This window comes from Phocoena sinus, chromosome 7 (assembly GCF_008692025.1).
Source record: "Phocoena sinus isolate mPhoSin1 chromosome 7, mPhoSin1.pri, whole genome shotgun sequence".
Classification (NCBI taxonomy): domain Eukaryota; kingdom Metazoa; phylum Chordata; class Mammalia; order Artiodactyla; family Phocoenidae; genus Phocoena; species Phocoena sinus.
The window spans coordinates 22,491,873-22,511,731 of record NC_045769.1 but is presented as its reverse complement, the minus strand read 5'-3'; the positions used below and the strand labels follow the sequence as shown (position 1 = coordinate 22,511,731).

General features: G+C 36.6%; 1 protein-coding gene across 1 annotated transcript in view; it reads right to left on the bottom strand.

Annotated features, from left to right (window-relative positions):
• ABCA12 (ATP binding cassette subfamily A member 12) overlaps positions 1 to 19,859 on the bottom strand; it is a 181,223-nt gene that overhangs the window by 19,022 nt on the left and 142,342 nt on the right. Inside the window, 13 exon segments of the mRNA XM_032637501.1 lie at positions 708 to 823; positions 2,282 to 2,459; positions 3,028 to 3,082; positions 7,533 to 7,638; positions 9,405 to 9,492; positions 10,936 to 11,063; positions 13,646 to 13,739; positions 14,558 to 14,644; positions 15,235 to 15,487; positions 17,778 to 17,928; positions 19,608 to 19,637; positions 19,639 to 19,815; positions 19,818 to 19,847. Coding sequence (XP_032493392.1) covers positions 708 to 823; positions 2,282 to 2,459; positions 3,028 to 3,082; positions 7,533 to 7,638; positions 9,405 to 9,492; positions 10,936 to 11,063; positions 13,646 to 13,739; positions 14,558 to 14,644; positions 15,235 to 15,487; positions 17,778 to 17,928; positions 19,608 to 19,637; positions 19,639 to 19,815; positions 19,818 to 19,847 — 1,493 coding nt within the window.

The following is a 19,859-nucleotide window of genomic DNA, read 5'->3' as shown; positions in this document are numbered from 1 at the left end:
AGAAATGTGAGTTTAATAGATATATCTTATAATTTAAAGTTGAGAAAATAACGACATTGTCAGCTAGCTAAGCAGAGAGAGTATGCTTAGAAGCTGCATGTCCTGTTTCGAGCAAGTACTTGAGCGACCTTTGGGGTAATGAAGTACAACTAGAGACAGAGAGATCCTTCATCAGCTGCAATTGCTAACTAAATGGATACTACCCATTCATTCAGAAAGAACTGGTATGACAAGTATTGGTTATATCAAACTGTATTACCTGTATTAATTACCCTAATTCAGAAACAATATTATGTGTGTTCCTAGGCATCGATAAAAATAAATATACATGAATATATTTACTTTTTAATGCCTTATATATTTATATATACTCACAACTTGTTAATACATAAATTCATACATGTATACACATTTTTCTGATCATTCTAAGGCCTCCATTTTTACGTAAATTAAATTACATATGTAAATTGTTAAGTGTGACAGCACCCAGTAAGTGCTCATTAATGATAGGTATTCTATTAACAAAAACAACATTAATTTTCACAAGTATTACACTTTACAAACTATGGACTAGCAGGTGTAATGTATTGTTAATCATTACTCATGGCTAATGAAACCCCAAGACAATTGTAAATTAGCTAATGAGATTTAGGTCCTGTTTGTATCTAGGAGCATTTAATTCTGTTAATTCTTTCACTGCAGCTTACCCAAACAACAGAAGTAGGAGAGATACAGCGCTTAGGTTGTTTTCACTGTAGAAGGCAGGTAACTTGAAAATTGCAATGACACCAACTGAAAATGCTACAGGCACCAAATAGAAGGCCTACAGGAATATGTAAAACTATGTTTAATACATGGCAAATATTTTTTAAAAAAATCAATAGCCCATCTAGTTTAAAACTGTAACAAACTGAACTAGAAACACTTGAAGAAATGAAGTTTTATCTATGCTCTTGTTGCTTGTAACATTCAGTTCATTTTACATTGATTTCACTCTAGAATTTGTCTCCTGCAATAGGAGGTCAAGCCAGTCTCCATCTTTATACAGATTCTCAGAGTCCCTGGTGCTCCTCCCTCCAGGCTTTGAGACTTGGGATCATTTGGTGACAAAGGTTCAGTGAGAAAGATAAGACAGCCAGGTATCTTTGTATTCTATTCAGCCCTCCAAGTATTGATTTTATTTTGAGTGCTGGAACTCTCTCAGATGGTTGATTTCTAAGGCTTGGTTATCAGTGTGAGCCACTCTGTGCAAAACAGCAGCTCAGTGGGTACCACACATTCTTGGAATCACAAGGATATGAACAAAGGATTCAGTGTTTCATCGGCAAGCAGATAGAGTAAATGCTGAGGATTTGCAGCAAGATGTACACAATGAAAGAGATGGGAATTTAATTAGGGAGGAACATCTCCTAAAATTGGAACGAGAACCAGAATCTAAGTAGTAAGTAGCCCTTCACAGAAGTGTGTACTTTAAGTTTTCTTGACATATTAAAGCTCCTATTAAGTCCAGAGGAATCATGACCATTTTTTTTTAGATTTGACTTCTACAACAATCGCATTTCAGACCTCACTGGATACATTAACCAAACGGATAGGCAGTTAATTACTCTCCAACCCTGCAAGCCAATGACAATTTCACCATAATCTCCAGGCAAATACATACCCATCCTGGGCTTTTGGCCATACTGACACATTTGGAGTCAAGAAAAACCATCTGAATTTGGAACCATTTTAGGCAAATAAGAGAGTTATCAATTAAATTCACCCTTTATTTTCCCTACTAATCTCTAACGTGTTATTCAGCAGAGGCTACTACTTCGAATTTTTCACTATTAGTTGATGAAAGTTTTATAAGCTTGCTTATGTGGTACCACTGGGCAAGGCTATTCTGCTCCTAAGCTTCCATTTCTCCACAGTAGTGGTTCTCAAACTTTGATGTGCTTAAAATAACTTGGGGGAGCTGTTGTTAAAAATGCATATTCTCCATGCTCCACTCCCAATATAGGAACCTCTTAAGTCTGGAGTGAGGACCAGCAACCTGGATTCTAACAAATGTCCGGGGGAATCTGATAGAGAAGGCCCTCAGACCACAGAGATAAGGGCAAGGCAGGTGGATTTCTCTTTCTTCCGACTGCTGGATGAATATAAGCCTGATGCAATTCTTTTCTTAATTTATTGTCTTTGTGGCAATAATCTGAACAAACCAGGGCAAATGAATCTCAAATATAAAACTGTCTTCTACCCAAATCGGTCCTTTCTTGCAAAGACACAAGTTACTCACCATGTCATAAATGAAGTTTGTTACCCAGTAGCATGTGACACCAATGCCTGAAATGTGCTGCAGCTGCTTGGCTTTGTTCTGATGCTCCCGTACAACATAGGTGACAAAGCTGGCAGTGGTGACAGAGTAGCCCAGCAGGATGGAGAGTGCCACTAAAATATCGATTAAGCTGCTCATTCTACATTGAGCGATAGGGAGAGGAGAGCACACGTAAGTTTTGGGAACTCTTTTCTTTTCAGAAAGATTCATGGCTAAAGCCATCAACAAAACAGTGCCAAGAGTTGGCTGTGACACATATAAGTCTTCTTGCAAGGCAGCCAGATAATATCTTCTACATGACTTGGCTGTGACCCTGGGATAAATGTAGCTTGAGTGCATCTGAATTGACTAGGGATATTTGATGGAAAAACCTCAGTCAACAAGGGCTACAGGGTGTATGCAAGAGCTATAGTTCTTGAGCATAGAAATCGTACTTAAATGCTATGCAGGGAAGTTGAAATGATGAAACACTTATGCACTTGACTTACAACAGCAGGAGATTCTGTGAATCTACAGTCAACAAGCTCTACTTGGCAACCTCACTCTACACACTTTCAGAAACCTCCTTTTATCCATGAGTGACTTATATTACCAGCTCTTCTAGATTGACATTCATTCAGATACAACTGTGATTTCCAATTATAGCACTTTATACAAAGGCTCAATAAGCCAAGGAGAAAAGAGTCATGCCATATATGTCTGCTTACGTGGCTTGTTCTTGGTCTTGCACTCCTGGATAAGGATGGCTATACAAGACGATACCTTAAAGAAGAAATGGTTCTTTTCATTAGTAGGTATTCAGTTAATCGGGAATACCAATTTTTATGCACAGTACTATGTATAAAATAGACAACTAATAAGAACCTGCTGTACAGCACGGGGAACTCTACTCAATACTCTGTAATGGCCTATATGGGAAAAGAATCTAAAAAAAAATGAGAGAGTGGATATATGTATATGTATAACTGATTCACTGTGCTGTACCACTGAAGCTAACACAACAAAATCAACTATACTCCAATAAAAATTTTAGGGGGCTTCCTTGGTGGCGCAGTGGTCGAGAATCTGCCTGCCAATGCAGGGGACACGGGTTCGAGCCCTGGTCTGGGAAGATCCCACATGCCGCGGAGCAACTGGGCCCGTGAGCCACAACTACTGAGCCTGCGCGTCTGTAGCCTGTCCTCTGCAACAAGAGAGGCTGCGACAGTGAGAGGCCCGTGCACCGTGATGAAGAGTGGCTCCTGGTCACCGCAACTAGAGAAAGCCCTTGCACAGAAACGAAGACCCAACACAGCCAAAAATAAATAAATAAATTTATTAAAAAAAAATTTTTTTAAAAGTACCAATTTTTATTTATTTATTTATTTTTAAACATCTTTATTGGAGTATAATTGCTTTACAATGGTGTGTTAGCTTCTGCTGTATAACAAAGTGAGTCAGCTATACATATACATATATCTCCATATCTCCTCCCTCTTGCGTCTCCCTCCCACCCCTCTAGGTGGTCACAAGGCACCGAGCTAATCTCCCTGGGCTGTGTGGCTGCTTCCCACTTAAAGAATTTTACTTTGGGGATACTCTTTTAAAGGAAAATGATGCCCCCACCCCCTGCCAGTCTCATCAATGCCATACAATTGATGGTACTCACACACACACAAAAAGCCCAAAACAGTTTTTCACACTGTGCATGGAATTTTGGGGGAAGGGGCAAGAATTTACACTTATACAGCTTGTTTCCCCTCTACTACATTTAAGTCATTGTTTTCCAGTTACTTCTCTCCATCTGGTAATATGGATGTTTGTATTCAGTAGCACTTTAGAAATGCATGACATTTAAAGAAGCACCTCAAAGGGAGACCAATTATATGAGGATCTCCTGAAGAACAGACATTTTCCACCCCCATCCGTCTTCATTGTGCTATTGGCTGTCGTAGGGAAATACTGTAGCCTGAGAGGATCCCTTCTCCTCCTTTACTGCTTCTGAGATGCCTATTGTTCTAGAACTCTACCAAGAGTAGAGCTTGGGAACTTCAGCCACTCTGGAGGGATTTTCATTGAGACATAAAGATCCAAAATGAATCAGAGAAACTAGCTGGCTCCAGAAAAGTAGTCACTTAATTCCAATGCAGTCCTAAATTATCTGTATCTCCAAGGGTTGGTTATACTTTCTGAGTATAAGTGTAAGCAAGGTTCTTTCCTCCCTTTCCTTACAGGACGCTGGTTAGCCAGACTCAAAATGGGCTGACAAGTTTCACAAAGGGCCACAGTGTGAAGGCAAAGCCTATACTGTCTGAGTAACTTTGGAAAAGAACTAGGAGTGAGGATATCCCTTAAGTACTTTTTCCTATAAAGTCATAAGCTGAACAAGAACTTTCTCACTACTGCTCACATAGTATATGTTCATTATATTAGGATATTAAGGCCCTTTGATAGCACCCAAGTATTATAGATGATTCTAAAGTTATATTACTTCCATTAAGTTAAATTTATAACTTTTATCAAGTAGAGTGTGACATATTTCGAGGTTGAAATCTGCAATTGTTATTTATTGAAGAAAAAATATAATATATAGTTAAATCAAAACAAAGAAACTACCAGCAATAATAATCAATTTGACTGATAATTTTAATCACATCATTGAGGGAATGCACTTCTCTTATCTTTTGTGTAAATTAATGGGCTCTCTTTTTACTGAGATTCAATTTTCTTTGGGCCCTCCTTAAACCTTGTTGCTGGATTATAACATAGGCAAGGAGAAAACATTTCTCTTAGTCCTGATCTGTATTTCAGAATCAAGAAATACTCTATTTCACCAGAGGAATCTTTACAAATACATTTACTCCAATATGAAAAATGCTGCTAAACCAATTTTTTTTTTTTACAGATCTTTAGCGGAAACATCAAGTACATATATTAGGGTTTGGAATCTGTATCACAATCTTTTCTGTGGGTTCTACAGCATCCAGCGTAATGTCTTAAGTACAGCGATTAGTCAATGAATGCTTATTGACTCGAATAAAATCTTACAATTTCAATTATTTCCCCCATATACAATACACATTAAAAAGAACACATTTTCTGTTATTTCTACATGTGTAAACCTAAAATGAGTAACTTCCCATTGACCACTGCTAGTAATGTAATAAGAATAAACATTAGGGTGGAGGGAACAATGTGTCAATATTTTTGGAAAAGAGCCTGGTTGTGTAGCATTTGTTAGTGAACACAAGTAAATCTGTATTCTAGGGGAAGAAAGAACTTTCATGTTAAATTAACCACTAGAGGGAACCACATGAATATAACAGATACTGACATTGCAAAGGAAAGCTAATTAAAAGATTTTTATTAGCATGTTAAAATTCAAAGAGAATCAATTTTACAGCTAAAGCAAAATCTCAATTCATGTAGAATGCAACAAAGGTGCCTTAAAACAGGTAGTGTAGTGGGTAGAGGTGGCAGGAGAATAACTGAGCTGATTTTTAAAGACAACATTATCATGGCAGATCCCATACATGCATTACAAAACAATAAAAGCATTTTAAGGTGACATGGATTTCTTTTCTGAAAGAAAACAAACTCCTTCCAGAGAAGGTGGAAAGCTATCACTTTCATAATAAGCCTGTATGAGAAAAGTTAATAAAAAACAGAAGGCACACTGCTACTAATCTCTATATAACTCAAGCTAAGCCTTATTTTTAAATTAAAAACATTTCCTTTTAGGGTCAATATGAAGCTTATGTTCCAGAATTCTTAATTCTTTAGACTATGTAACTTAAAAATACACTTGTAGGGGCCACAACAAGCCTGATGGGATCCAGAGTGATTCAGACTGCTTTCATCTTGGTAAAGAACACTAATAATAAATGAAACCTCAATATAGGTTTCAAAAGCTGATCCTTCAAAAGTGGCATTGTCTCTTTTTCTTACCTACATACCTTTGCAACATTTCCTTCTAGTCATTTCTGTGGTTCTTATACTTTCATTATCTGTCATGGCAACAAATGTCCTTTGCTCTCAATAAGACATCCTACTGAAAGTCAAGTGTTCAGTAGTGTTTCAAACCAGGCTATGCCAGACCCACCTGGCTTTAGTCATCATTTAACTTAATTTACCACTTTTGACTCCACACTTTATTGATGCTCTAGGTCTAAGGACTATCTATCAATCTTGTTATTTTCTTCAGGGCTCCTGCTGCTAGGAAAATGCGAAAGCAGTTGGGGAAAAATATTGTTTTCTCTTAAACGAAGACTGAAAGATTCTGTTCCTAGAATAAGTATGTGTCTCTACAGTTTACTTCTACAATCACCAGAACGTGCAGCACATGCTATTATGCCCAACAGTAGGGAAATGCAACAAAAGTAGACAACAGCATTTCTTTGTTTTTAATAGTCTGTTAACCTATTTATTAGGGTAGAAACTGTTGGCCAGCAGATACTTTACTCTATTTTCTCCATCTTTATTATTATTATTTTGGGGGATCAGTATGGGAAAATAATTTAAGCAAGGCTTAAGAAGATGGAATGGTCTGATGAAGAGTAATTGAATTAGAAAACAAATAAGTCTCTTTCAGATTCCAAACCCTTTTTAAAAACTATGTGGAAGCTTCTTGGGAAACCCCACTAAAGTAGACCTTGCTGAGTATAGAGAAGTATTAGGAAAATGAAGAGGCAGGAGCCAGGCACTTCTGATTCCCAGAGAAATAGCAGTAGGAAACAATAATACTCATCCTGAGAGGGAGCTAAGGATTAGCAATATTTTATACAAATCAAGTGTCATTACGGTAAGTACTCAGTTAATGGTAGCACTTCTTTCCTGTTAGAACTTCTTAGCTTAAAAGTTTTGTTTTCACATTTAGATTTGTGTACAATATTTATTGACATTATTATTTTAATTTTTAGCCTATGTACAAGTAAATAGTTATAAAATATTTTCCTATGAGATATAACTACTAGGTGTGAGAGGAGAAATAAGTGGGAAGTCAGCATTATTATCCTGACTTGATAAATGAGGAAACTAAGTTAACCTGAAGTTAAGGGGATTATCCAGAATGTTCCATCTGGTGGTAGTTACTACTTCCAAACTCCTTTTAAAGATCTGTGATCTAAATACCATAAAATAGCTGCCACAGGGAGGAAATGGCATCTAGTGCACATTTTCATGTGGACAGTACCAAAAGTTGCCATACAAGAAACTTCTAAGTAAGTAACTTTACCATGTCGGGCAGCATCGTCTTTTGACATGTTAACTCGCAGGAGGAAATTATTCAAGCTGTTGAGGTACGCTGGAAGGGAGTGATAGCCTTCCGGATCATACCATACCTGTTAAGATTCCGAAAGAAGGCAAGATCAGTGTGGTGTTCAAATAAATCAGGCAGTCTTTACATCTTACAGCCTATATAATTTATATTTAAAATAAGGTCACCAATTTCCCAGTAACTTATTTCATCTGGGCAGATTATGAACCATCCACCAGTGCTGACCACAGAACTCTTAAGTTTCCAACCTAGAGATGGGCAGAGATTGGGAAAACATTTTTTTTTTTTCCCTGCATGAGAGCACCAAGTTACTAGTTATTCTAGCTAGACCTTCTCTAAAGTGAAAGCTTGAAATAAACAGAAGACTTCATTATTATCTTCATTTCTGTGACTGGACTGTAGTGATCCTGAAACTAGAACTAGGGCATTCTGTCTCTCAGTAATAATGATAATAATAATAATTAAAAAGCAACTGGCATATAGGCCAGGCTGTAGAAAGAAATTAAATACACATATAAGCATTGTACCCTTAGCAACATGATTGATAATCTTGAAATACCCCCACTAACTTTCTATTCCTAGTTGTAACCCACAAGAAAGTGAGTTAGTTCATCTGCTATGTCAAAAGCAGAGGGATTTAAAATACTGGTATACCTCAATTCAAGAAAGCCAGTTGGTAATTCAAAATTACAAATCTGATTTAGAGAGAAATTATTTAATACTAGAACTCCCTTACTCTATGTGTGGAGAGAGGGAGAAAAGGAACCAAGCGGGGCTGGGGGCGGGGGTGGACATTCAAGTCCCTAGCACTAATATTTAGTTTCTATATGACCTTATAAAACCCAGCTAAAATAGACTCAATAATATCTATCTCTTAGGGATGTTGTGAGGATGTGTAGGTAGTTTGTATAAAAGGTGATACTAGTTCTTGGTTTACAACAGTCACTAAATGAATATTATTTTCTTCACTTCCCCCAAGGTTCTATACATCTCTTACTACCAAATGAGAAATATGTGAAGAACAATTTAAAATTTAAAGACTACTTGTGATCATATGTGTCTGATTCTGTGACTCTAGCTTGTTTCAAATTCAAAGCATAGGTACAATCTAGAAGAAAAAAAGTCAACAGGATTATTTATATCCACCAAATTCTAAGTTTCCATGTTCTTTGAAAAGCAAAGCTAAACACATACGACACATATACAAGGAAAAATGCATAAAACATTAATGTATAGTTTAACAAAAAGTTATAAAGGGAGTATACCCATCACTCAGGTTGAGAAACGAAAATCGCCAGCATCCAGAACGTCTCCCTGACACTCTGTGTCCTTCCAAACCACAATGTGCTCTCTCTCTCCCCTAGACAATATGGTTGTTTTGCCTACTCTCAAAGTTTATGATACATGCAATTATAGTTGTGTATTCCTTTTTGTTTTTTCTTTTGCTTACTAATAATGTTTGGAAGAGTTAGTCTGCTTGTTGTATGGAAATGAGTTCATTCATTTCCATGGCTGAAAGTTCTGTTAAATGAGTATATAACAATTTGTTTATTTATTCTACTGTGTATGGACATTTGGGGTTGTTTTTTCGGCTAATATGAGAAATATTACCACGCACATTTTTGTATATGTATCCGGGTACTTATGTGTACACGTTTCCCTAGGATAAATACACAGGACTGGAACCACTGTAGTATGGAGTATGCATTATTCCAAAGTGCTTTTCAAATCTACTGACCCATGTCTTGTTTTTACCTCATGAAAATGCTTGAACATTTCAAGTTCACATTCTCATTTGTATGACGTCCCAAAAGAAAGATCACAATTTACCTTGGCAAGTGTTCTATTAGCAGGAACTGTTGTTATATCAAAACGAAGGTCTTTAGTCAAAGGCAGCCCAAAACTCCAGCCTCCATATCTATATAGAAAAATTGTTTTAATGGAGAAGATATTCATAAATAGATCTAAAATGTTTAACTAAGAGCTCATTTTTTTTTCTTTCCATCAGGAACACATTTACAGTATGAAATAAATACTGTCTGACAAATGTTTTACAGTTTTATCGATTTCTTTTATCATATTTTAGTCTAAAGAATACATTATAGCTAGAAGTTCATGGACTCTTAAAAATAAAAAGTGGATTAAAAAAATTCAAATAGTAATTTTAAGGATAGATTAGTTTAAATATCCACCAAATTAAGACTGGGTTAAATAAATAATGGTATAGTTACACTAAAATAATTTTCTTGTAAATGTTATCCTAAATGTGATGCTATACAGCTATATTTTTGACATGGAAAGAACACTATAGCACATTCTTCACTTAAGAAGTAGGTTTTGGAATGGTTTATTTATAATAAACCTCATTTTGTTGAAAATATTTACATGCATATTCATGTGTGCTTACCAACTTTCCCCCGCAGCTTTATTAAGACATAATTGACAAATAAAAAGTGTGTATACTTAAGGCATACGAATGCTTTGATATATGCACATCTTGTGAAATCATCCCCACCATCAAGCTAATTAACACAGCCAGTATCTCACATAGTTACCATTTTCTTGTACGTATGTGTTGAGAATTCTTCAGGTCTACCCTCTTAACAAATTTCAAGTAACAATACAGTATTCTTAACTATAGTCACATTGCTGGACTTAGACCTCCAGAACGTATTCACCTTGCATTACTGAAACTTTGTACCCCTTGACCAACATCTCCCCGTTTCGCCCTTCCCCCCAGACCCTAGAACCCACAATTCTACTCTCTGCTTCTATGAATCTGACTATTTTGGATTTCATATATAAGTGAAACCATGCCATGTTTGTCTATTATTTCACTTGGCATAGTGTCTTCCAGGTCCATCCATGTCATTGCAAATGTAAGCCTGCCACGCTTACCTCTGTGGCAAATGTTCAGGTGGCTTAGGAACATGCCTGTGGCTTTGCTATACAAAAAGACATTTTATTCACATGCAGATATCATACTCCAAGTTTTGAGATATTCATATTGGAACTAAGGACAACTGTCACCAAAAGCCACACCATAAAATTCTGCAAGCTGGCACAATCTAGTCAACAACTCCACTTTCGCTTTGAGAAAAAAATATGTACACATTTAACAGTACATTTTTGAGGCCTAAGACAATGCTTTTCAATGTGCTCAAATAAATCTTAATTTAGAGTCATTAAATTAATTTACTTAAATTTTAATATGTAAGGCTGTTTAGATAAAACAGAATTTACCCATATAAATAATCAATAGAAACTTTCATTTATTGTCACAAATTCAAAAGACAGTTACTATTAAAATTAGAAAGCATGATATTCTAAATTAAACATGTTATAAACAGAGTATTTTTACCTTTTTTGCATAAACTTATTGGCAGTTGATATAAGATAGTTTTCCAAGTGGTGGTCAGTGAGGTTATAAATTAGTTGGGAAGAATAAGTTCTTCTATGAGGTGGAGAATAGTTAAATTTAGGACATTCCTGAAAAATAAGGTTAAAAAAGTTCTCTTTGGACAATGCTGTACAAATTAAATAGACAATGTCAAGGAGCTTCAGTCCTATGATCTGTCTATTAGTGCAACTGGTAGAGTGTGATAAGAGTGTCCTCTGCCTCTAAAGAGCTTTGAAAAGGAAGGCATCTTGCCTATGCCAAAAAATCAGAACAAACATTTATTAGTTATACATGTGTTTAGGACTTGCTTAAAGCCAAAAAAGAACACAAGTTAACTAATGTTCAATATTTCTTTCACTGTACTGACAAGCTTGATATGTTTGGAGAATAACATTAAACGTTAAGATGACTCAAAATTCCCTCAATAATTCACAGGGAAGAGAAAAATGTTTGCCCCAAATTGAAAAGATAACATTAACAGACATAAGTTCTCAGGGATGAACAGCAGTGGATAAAAAGTTTATGTTATATTAGTTTTAAGGTACCAACCTAGGTGTCAGAACCCAATTTTTCCCATATCCAAATCCAATCTTCATATATATATGTCATATATATATGTATATATGTGTCACTTATACAAGTTGCAAAGACAGTACAGAGAGTCCCTGCATGCCTTTCACCCAGATTTCCCCACTGTTAGCATCTTACATTACCATCATACATTTGTCAAAATTAAGTGCCTTGGTACATTACTGTTAACCAATCTCAGAGCTTAGTTTAAACCACTTATTTATGTGTTCGTAGCTTTCTGCACTTCCTGACTACTAACTTTTCATTGAAGTGTCCCATGCTTCACTGCCATGAACTTTAGTATGGGAAAAGCCTAGCACTTTGCCAGTTTTTCCTTCCATCTTTCACATGGTGTTCCAGAGCCTGAGGCTAGCACCACATGTGTATCAAGAGCATAATGTTGCAGGTTGCTCTAAAAAATGAAGGCTGAATTTCACCTTGCATCAAGTTGTATCAACTTGAAGATCACATTCTATAATGCCACTGGTTTCATAAACAGAGATATCCTTATGTATGCAACTTAAGTTTTAGCTTTAACTTTTCATTGACTTATACATACAGAAAAGCACACATATTATAAGGATACTGCTTGATGAATTTTGACAAACTGAACACACCCTTGAACCAGCAACTGGAACAGAACAATGCTATTACCCCAGAAGCCCACTCATCACGCTTCCTTCCAATCCTACCACTCCCATAGTAACCAGCACAGAAGAGTTTTTCCCGTTTTTGTATTTTATATAAATGGAATTGTATCATATGTACTCTCTCGTATTTGGCTTTTTTCACTCATCATTTGTTTCTGAGAATATGATGTGTGCAGTGTAGATCATTCTCATCTTGCTGTATATAGAATTTCATTGTGGAAATAGATTACATTTGATTTATCTACTCTACTGTTGCTGGGAATTTGGGTGGCTATTACAAATGGTATTGCTATGAATATTCCAGTATATATCACTTGGTGAATTTATTCACATTTCTGATGGGTATATAACAGGAGTGGAATTGCTGAGTCCATAGGGTATGTATAACTTCAGCATTAGTAGACACTGTCAATTCTTTTAAAAGCTGTTTACACAAATCTGGATTCCCATCAACGGAATATAAGGTTGAAAAAATTTTAATCTACTGGTTTTTTTTAATTAATAAAATTTATCTAGATTCCAATTTTAAATACTAAGTTAGTAGACTTTTACTGTGAACTAAAGAAAATACATGAAGGATTTCAGAAATTAGCTAGGTTAGGTAAGGGATTAGAAAATGCTTTGAGTACTGGGTAAGAATAATATTTATATGTGCAAGGATTTCAAAAAATGCTTGCTTGATCCCAGCTTTTATTGTTAGTAACCGTCTTATGTGAGACCACAAAAATAGGCTGCATTTACTGAAAACATCTTTATTTTAAAATACTGTACAAAGACAGTTTAGGACGTAATCATATGTCACTTTGAAGAAAATATTGCTAGGTTCCTCCCCTATTGGGAGGTAAGTTGACAACATAGTGACTCTCAGAAACTAATAGTTACCTCTTTTCTCCAACAATCTTTAATTTCCCCAGTGAATTTGTTTTCCTTAAAGTTTATTGAATTGATAGGCCTATAAAACTAAGGTGTGTATTTATAGAATACAGACAGGGTGTTGGCTGGAGAATCTTTAATGTTTCTTTCAGGACATGGATTTTTCTTGCATCCTGGAGGTGCTGCTTGGAGACATACAGAGTTCTGTTCTGGACTTACACATTACTAACTTCCCAGATGACCACTATAGTAGCAGTCTCACCGTGTTTTCAAATATGACAGTTATGTGAAACACAGAGCTTTCTGGTTACAACTGAACTGAGACCAAAAACTCATTTTCTGTCAGTTTCCACAAAGACTGTCATAGAATTACCTACCTCGGGAAGTTTGTCCTGAGATGGATTTAAAACAGTGACCTGAAGTTCAGTGTTTTTCAGCTGCCCAGGTCGACATCGCTGAGCTACTAGCCTCCATACAATGAAATGATACCAACTCTTCGGTAATCTAGATAGATCTTTCAAGCTTTGATATTTATTCCTTTCTTTTTTCTACTTCAGTGAAAGCGAATTCCATCTTACCTGGATATTTTCTGAGCAGGAACAAACACCAAAATTAGTAATAGGCTCTCCACTGCTGTTCCATTTTCCCAGACTGTCTTTCTTTAAACACCTTCTGCAAGTAAAAATGATATTGAAGTGAGGTATGTGGACATTCGCATGTTTATGTATGAGCACGTAAGTGAGTATTTGGTATTAAATTCAGGTGTATAGTCCTAAGTTCAGTTTACTGATTTTTCATAACTTGAATATACATGGCACCACCATTTCCAAGTGATCTGACATTTTATGGGAGATTGAGGGAGAGCACTTCAAGATTAAACAGTGAAGAGACCAAAGCTCATTGAATTGTCTTCATGTGGCAGGATGGAACTTTTTGGACCCCTTTATTTTCTTTGCTCTTTTCATCCTCTCCTCTGAAGGGAAGGGGATACTTTAGCAAAATAATGCACAGATGTCAGGTTTCCATGTGTCATGTACTATCCTGGAAGTTTCAATAAGCAACACTATGTAGTGCAAAAGCATGGGGACTGAGCTCGGAAGATGTGGGTCTCAGCTTTAGCTACACAACCTACTTCCTAGATTTCTTTAGACAAGTATCTTAGTCCACATGAGCCTCAGTTTCTTCATCTTAAAAATGAGATTAATAATTCACAGGGTGGTTGTGACTGTTTAATGAAAATATGTACACAAACGAACCTTACAAGTTATAAAGCACCTCTTTATTATTACAGTATAGCATAACCATGGAATGAACTAAAGGAGATAGATAAAATCTGTTAAAGATAGAGTTCAATCAGGGTGCTGACCTCCTCCAGCCAAACCACACACACTCACTTAACCACACTCTCCCACATACATACACACACGCATACACATGCACACACACAACTGGAATGTTGAAAAACAAACAAACAAACAAGAACCACTTACGGATCACTGATATTCAAACACAGGTTGTCAATGCCAGGGAAGCTCCACATTGCTGAGACCAGTTCTTTTGTGCTTGGGTGAGAATTTCTGTAATATTAAAGGATAGAAACAAATTCACGATTCCTCCACTAGTCTCCCATAGTAAACTCATGCTCATAAATAATTTGAAGAAATAAAATATGCTGTCTATAGGACTGCTTTCTTAAAAATCTAAGGAAGACTCAGACTCAGAAAAAAAAATGGTCACCAAAAAAATAAGCACATGTCCCTATTTGGCTGCCTTATTATTTGTCACATGCATTTAGTGATCACCTACTGTATATATAACATTTTATTATACAGAATTCTGACGCTGCTATTCAATATTCAATAAAAAGCTATTTGCTATATATTACAACAGATTGGGAAGCCATACCTAACCTGGCTTTCCTGATTAAAGTCTCATAATTAAAAATAAAGATGGACTATAACTTTATTTTTAGACAAACACAAAAATTCTTAAAACGTCGTTTGCTGGTGACAGAAGTATCACGCTGCAATAAATCAAACTGTGTATTCCTTTGGCAGGATCAGGTACTGTGGCTACTAAGTTCCTTAGCACTACATGGCATTCACAGGCACAACGTACCTCTGGAGGTATGTGGAAATGTTGTTTTAGTTAAAGGGAAGAAACTTACGCATAGAAGGCTGTCTGTTCAGAGGTACCGTAAAGAGATGGGGAGATCTGGATCTCCGGATAGCTGTTGCTGGAACTTCTTAGCGTACCAAAGCCCATGGCAGTGGTTACAAAGATGATGGGGAGAATAACCTGAGCTATGAAACCTTTCCAGTTCCTGCAGGTGTGGTGGAACCTCTGAATGAGTATAGCCATTACTTTCTTCAGTAACAGTCCAAAACCATCCAATCTCTCTCCTCTGGTCAGGATTTTGTCTGATTAAAAAAAAAAAAAATTTAATATGGTTCTGGGAAATCCTGCTAAATCCAGAACTAAAGTAACTTCAGAACCTATAGATGAATGGTATAATGTGGCATGGTAGGAAAAGCTTATATTTTAAAGATTTGCATTTGAAGTTCAGCTCTTCATTGATCAGCTTTGGGCCTGAGCCTCTCCATCTCATACAGCTTCTGTAAAAGTGCTTTGAAAATTACTATACGCAAAATATTCTTTGTCATATACATAGTACTTTTACATGTCAAAGTAAGATATCTAGAATTTTATAAATGAATATTGTTCCCAATCTCTTAAAGTCTCAATGCAGAATCAGTATTATTACTAATTACTAATATTCAAGAGGTAGCTTCTATCAAAAGACTGAATTCAAATAAAATAAATAGAAACCAGAACAGCAGCCTAGTCTAACTCATTCCTATTGTGGGCAACTTAGTGATGGTAAGTGTAATTGGCTCTCATTGTAATGTGAGGTCCAATGAAGTCACCTTAAACATAGGAAAAGGAAAATGCTCTCCTCCAAAGTATAATTCTCATTCAAATACTTATTCATTACATTCCTTTTAGAAATCTAGACTGATTATATGGCATTTCAAAACTCTATTTTTACCACGTGAGTCACAAAAAAGAACTCATTGGAAAAAAATGTCTACCCTCTTTCCCCCCCGAACCCACCCCACACTGCCCTGAAATGCTCTTCAGGTGCTGAGAAGACATCCGATGGCTTCTGAGAGTGAGAGCAGCTGTGGAGGCCATAAACTGTTGCTTCCTCAACAGTGCTCATACAACTAATAATTTCAGCAGCCCCTCTAAAAATAGTTTCAAGTATAACATTCCCTCTGAAGGCCTGCCACCAAGCGCTCCTTTACATGTGATAAGATGACAGTATTTGTCAACTCTGTGGATATTTTTAATTCTCCATCACAAATTATGCAGCACAAAAATCATGATCTTCATTTAGCTGATAAGGAAAAATACAAAGCTGCTTAATTTAAAATGAATTCCAATTAAATAGAGTGAACAAGTTTAAATGCAAACTCATATCTCTGCAAAGGGGAACTGCAGAAGGAGCTGAATATTTTAAGTTAATTAGTATGCTTTTCTGCTTCTTGAGAAATTACATGTCGATGACTTACAGGTGTATCAAATGGAGCAAATGTGCTTTCTAAATGATAATGTCAATGAGGGGAACATTCTGACTGAAGAATAGTTTCAAATTATGAGACAAATACATAACATTTACTTCCTGAAGCAGATGACCACTCTCTAATCAAAGTCTTCCATTCCATAGTCTCGACAATTATATTCCCAAAAGATGATACCAGAGGAACCTAGCAGAGGACAAATGAGACTCCCAAGTTCCAGAATTACACAAACATGAGAGATTATCTTTTCTGAGTTTTAGAGCCAAGCAAATGTTTAATCAAAAGTTCTATTCCTAGAGATTTTTCCCAATTTAAGCAAACTGTTGAAATGACTACTCCATCGTTTATACATGATTTTACTATATGCTTCCTCAAGTAAATAGTGTTTCCAAAGGCATAAATTAACTGTCAGAAAGATAATAAGACAGGATGAAAGTTATTTTCAAAAGAGCCCAATCCCTCAAGTCATGTCAAGAAACATGATTTTCCAAACATATCTTATGTGAAGAACTGTGGGGAAACCTATTATTATAGATTCTTAACCATCAAGTCCAACTTCACCAATTCAGAGACCCACTCCCAAAAGCATCTTCTCAGAGCCTGAATTTTCTCAGCATATGAATCACTCAGAGGTGGGGGAAGGAAGGTTAGACATGTTTTCCAATGAGGTCCCATAAAGAGGGATGACTCTTTTTTACAAAAAAACTTTTTTCGACTATGACCACCACTTGAACATGTGTAACAGCAATGAGTGAGCTACCTTACAAGGTAACTTGGCTCACTGTTGGACACCACCAATTACGAGAAGGATTTTAACTCGTTGAACACAACTCTGGGGTTGCAGTAAGTCACATCCTGAAAACGACTTCTGGTGGCTAGAAGAAAAACTAATCACCACCCTAACAAGGAAGTTCTTTCACATTCTTCAAAATGTTTATGAAACAGAGAATTCAATTTGGCTTAATAAATATTTTGTATATAAAAAAGAAAGCTTATATTTCTTTAGTATTTTTAAATTTAGAAAGAAAATTTTAAGTCGAATTAAAAAAAAAATCTGTCCTGCGATTTTTCTCCCTTAGGTCATTTATTGGAATTAAGCAAAATGTGCACATTAGATTTATTATACCATCTCTGTCTGTGAAATTGCTGCTGCTCACAGATAAATCATCATGAGTTGAGATGCCACTGGTACTGGAATTTCCAATTTTCTTTTGTGTTAAGTGCTCAAGACTCATATTATTATTTTTCTGTGACCCTTTAGTCAAGTTCAGAAAGACCTAGAAAGAGAAGCCAGAACACTTCATTAGTGTAAAACATGCATGTGTTTTCTAGTTTCTTTTTTTTTTTTTAACATCTTTATTGGAGTCTAATTCCTTTACAATGGTGTGTTAGTTTCTGCTTTATAACAAAGTGAATCAGTTATACATATACATATATCCCCATGTCTCTTCCCTCTTGCGTCTCCCTCCCACCATCTCTATCCCAACCCTCTAGGTGGTCACAAAGCACCGAGCTGATCTCCCTGTGTGCTATGTGGCTGCTTCCCACTAGCTATCTATTTTACATTTGGTAGTGTATATATATGTACATGCCACTCTCTCTTTGTCCCAGCTTACCCTTCCCCTCCCCCGTGTCGTCAAGTCCATTCTCTACGTCTGCGTCTTTATTCCTGTCCTGTCCCTAGGTTCTTCATGACCATTTATTTTTTTTCTTTTAAGATTCCATATATATGTGTTAGCATACGGTATTTGTTTTTCTCTTTCTGACTTACTTCACTCTGTATGACAGACTCTAGGTCCATCCACCTCACTACAAATAACTCAATTTTGTTTCTTCTTATGGCTGGGTAATATTCCATTGTATGTATGTGCCACATCTTCTTTACTCATTCATCTGTTGATGGACATTTAGGTTGCTTCCATGTCCTGCCTATTGTAAACAGAGCTGCAATGAACATTGCGGTACATGACTCTTTTTGAATTATGGTTTTCTCAGGGTATATGCCCAGTAGTGGGATTGCTGGGTCGTATGGTAGTTCTATTTTTAGTTTTTTAAGAAACCTCCATACTGTTCTCCATAGTGGCTGTATCAATTTACATTCCCACCAACAGTGCAAGAGGGTTCCCTTTTCTCTACATCCTCTCCAGCATTCACTGTTTGTAGATTTTTTTGATGGTGGCCTGTTTTCTAGTTTCTAAGCTCAATTTCAATTTAAAATTTTTACCATATTTATTGAGACAAATAAGTACGACTTTACGTGAACATTTTTGAGAGGGACTTTAAGTGAACATATTTGTATGTGAAAGATATGTGTTCTCTAAGTGAAGCAACATGTTTGTTCTCAGAAGTCAGTCTTACATAACAATGGTATTGAGATAATTTTAAGATTTTGATTTTGTAAAATGTTTTTTTTTTAATTTTTTGTAATCAAAAGCATCTTTATTTTTGGTTCCCTTCTTGAAATGTTTATTTATTTATTTATGTTTTAAAATTTATTTATTGATTTTTGGTTGCATTGGGTCTTCGTTGCTGCATGTGGCTTTCTCTAGTTGCGGGGAGTGAGGGCTACTCTTGGTTGCGGTGCACAGGCTTCTCATCGTGGTGGCTTCTCTTGTTGTGGAGCACGGGCTCTAGGCGCGTGGGCTTCAGTAGTTGTGGCCTGTGGGCTCTAGAGCGCAGGCTCAGTAGTTGTGGCTCGCGGGCTCTAGAGCGTAGGCTCAGTAGTTGTGGTGCACGGGCTTAGTTGCTCTGTGGCATGTGGGACCTTCCCGGACCAGGGCTCAAACCTGTGTCCCCTGCATTGGCAGGCAGATTCTTAACCACTGCACCACCAGGGAAGCCCTGAAATGTTTACTTTTTAAATATTTCTTTTCTTTCTAAAAAGAACTGTTCACATTTATTCTAAAGAAACCAGCAAGTTAACCAGTTTAAGGCAAAAGGAAATGTCCAGGTGTACCTCTTCCATGGTGGTATCTGAAATGCCATAAGCACCCGATGTTGAGGTCACTCAGGCCATTGTCCAGTGCTCTCAGGAGTGAAAGATAGGCCCCTGAGACGTTGGTGCTAAATGGAGGAAGCACATAGACAAGCTCTCCCCCGATGTCCTCCTTGAGGTAAGCTTCAGGGAGATGTGATTGGATCACTGCTGTCACAAGCTGTTGTGTCCACATACTGTACTTGCATTTACATTTGGACTCTAGAGACGAAA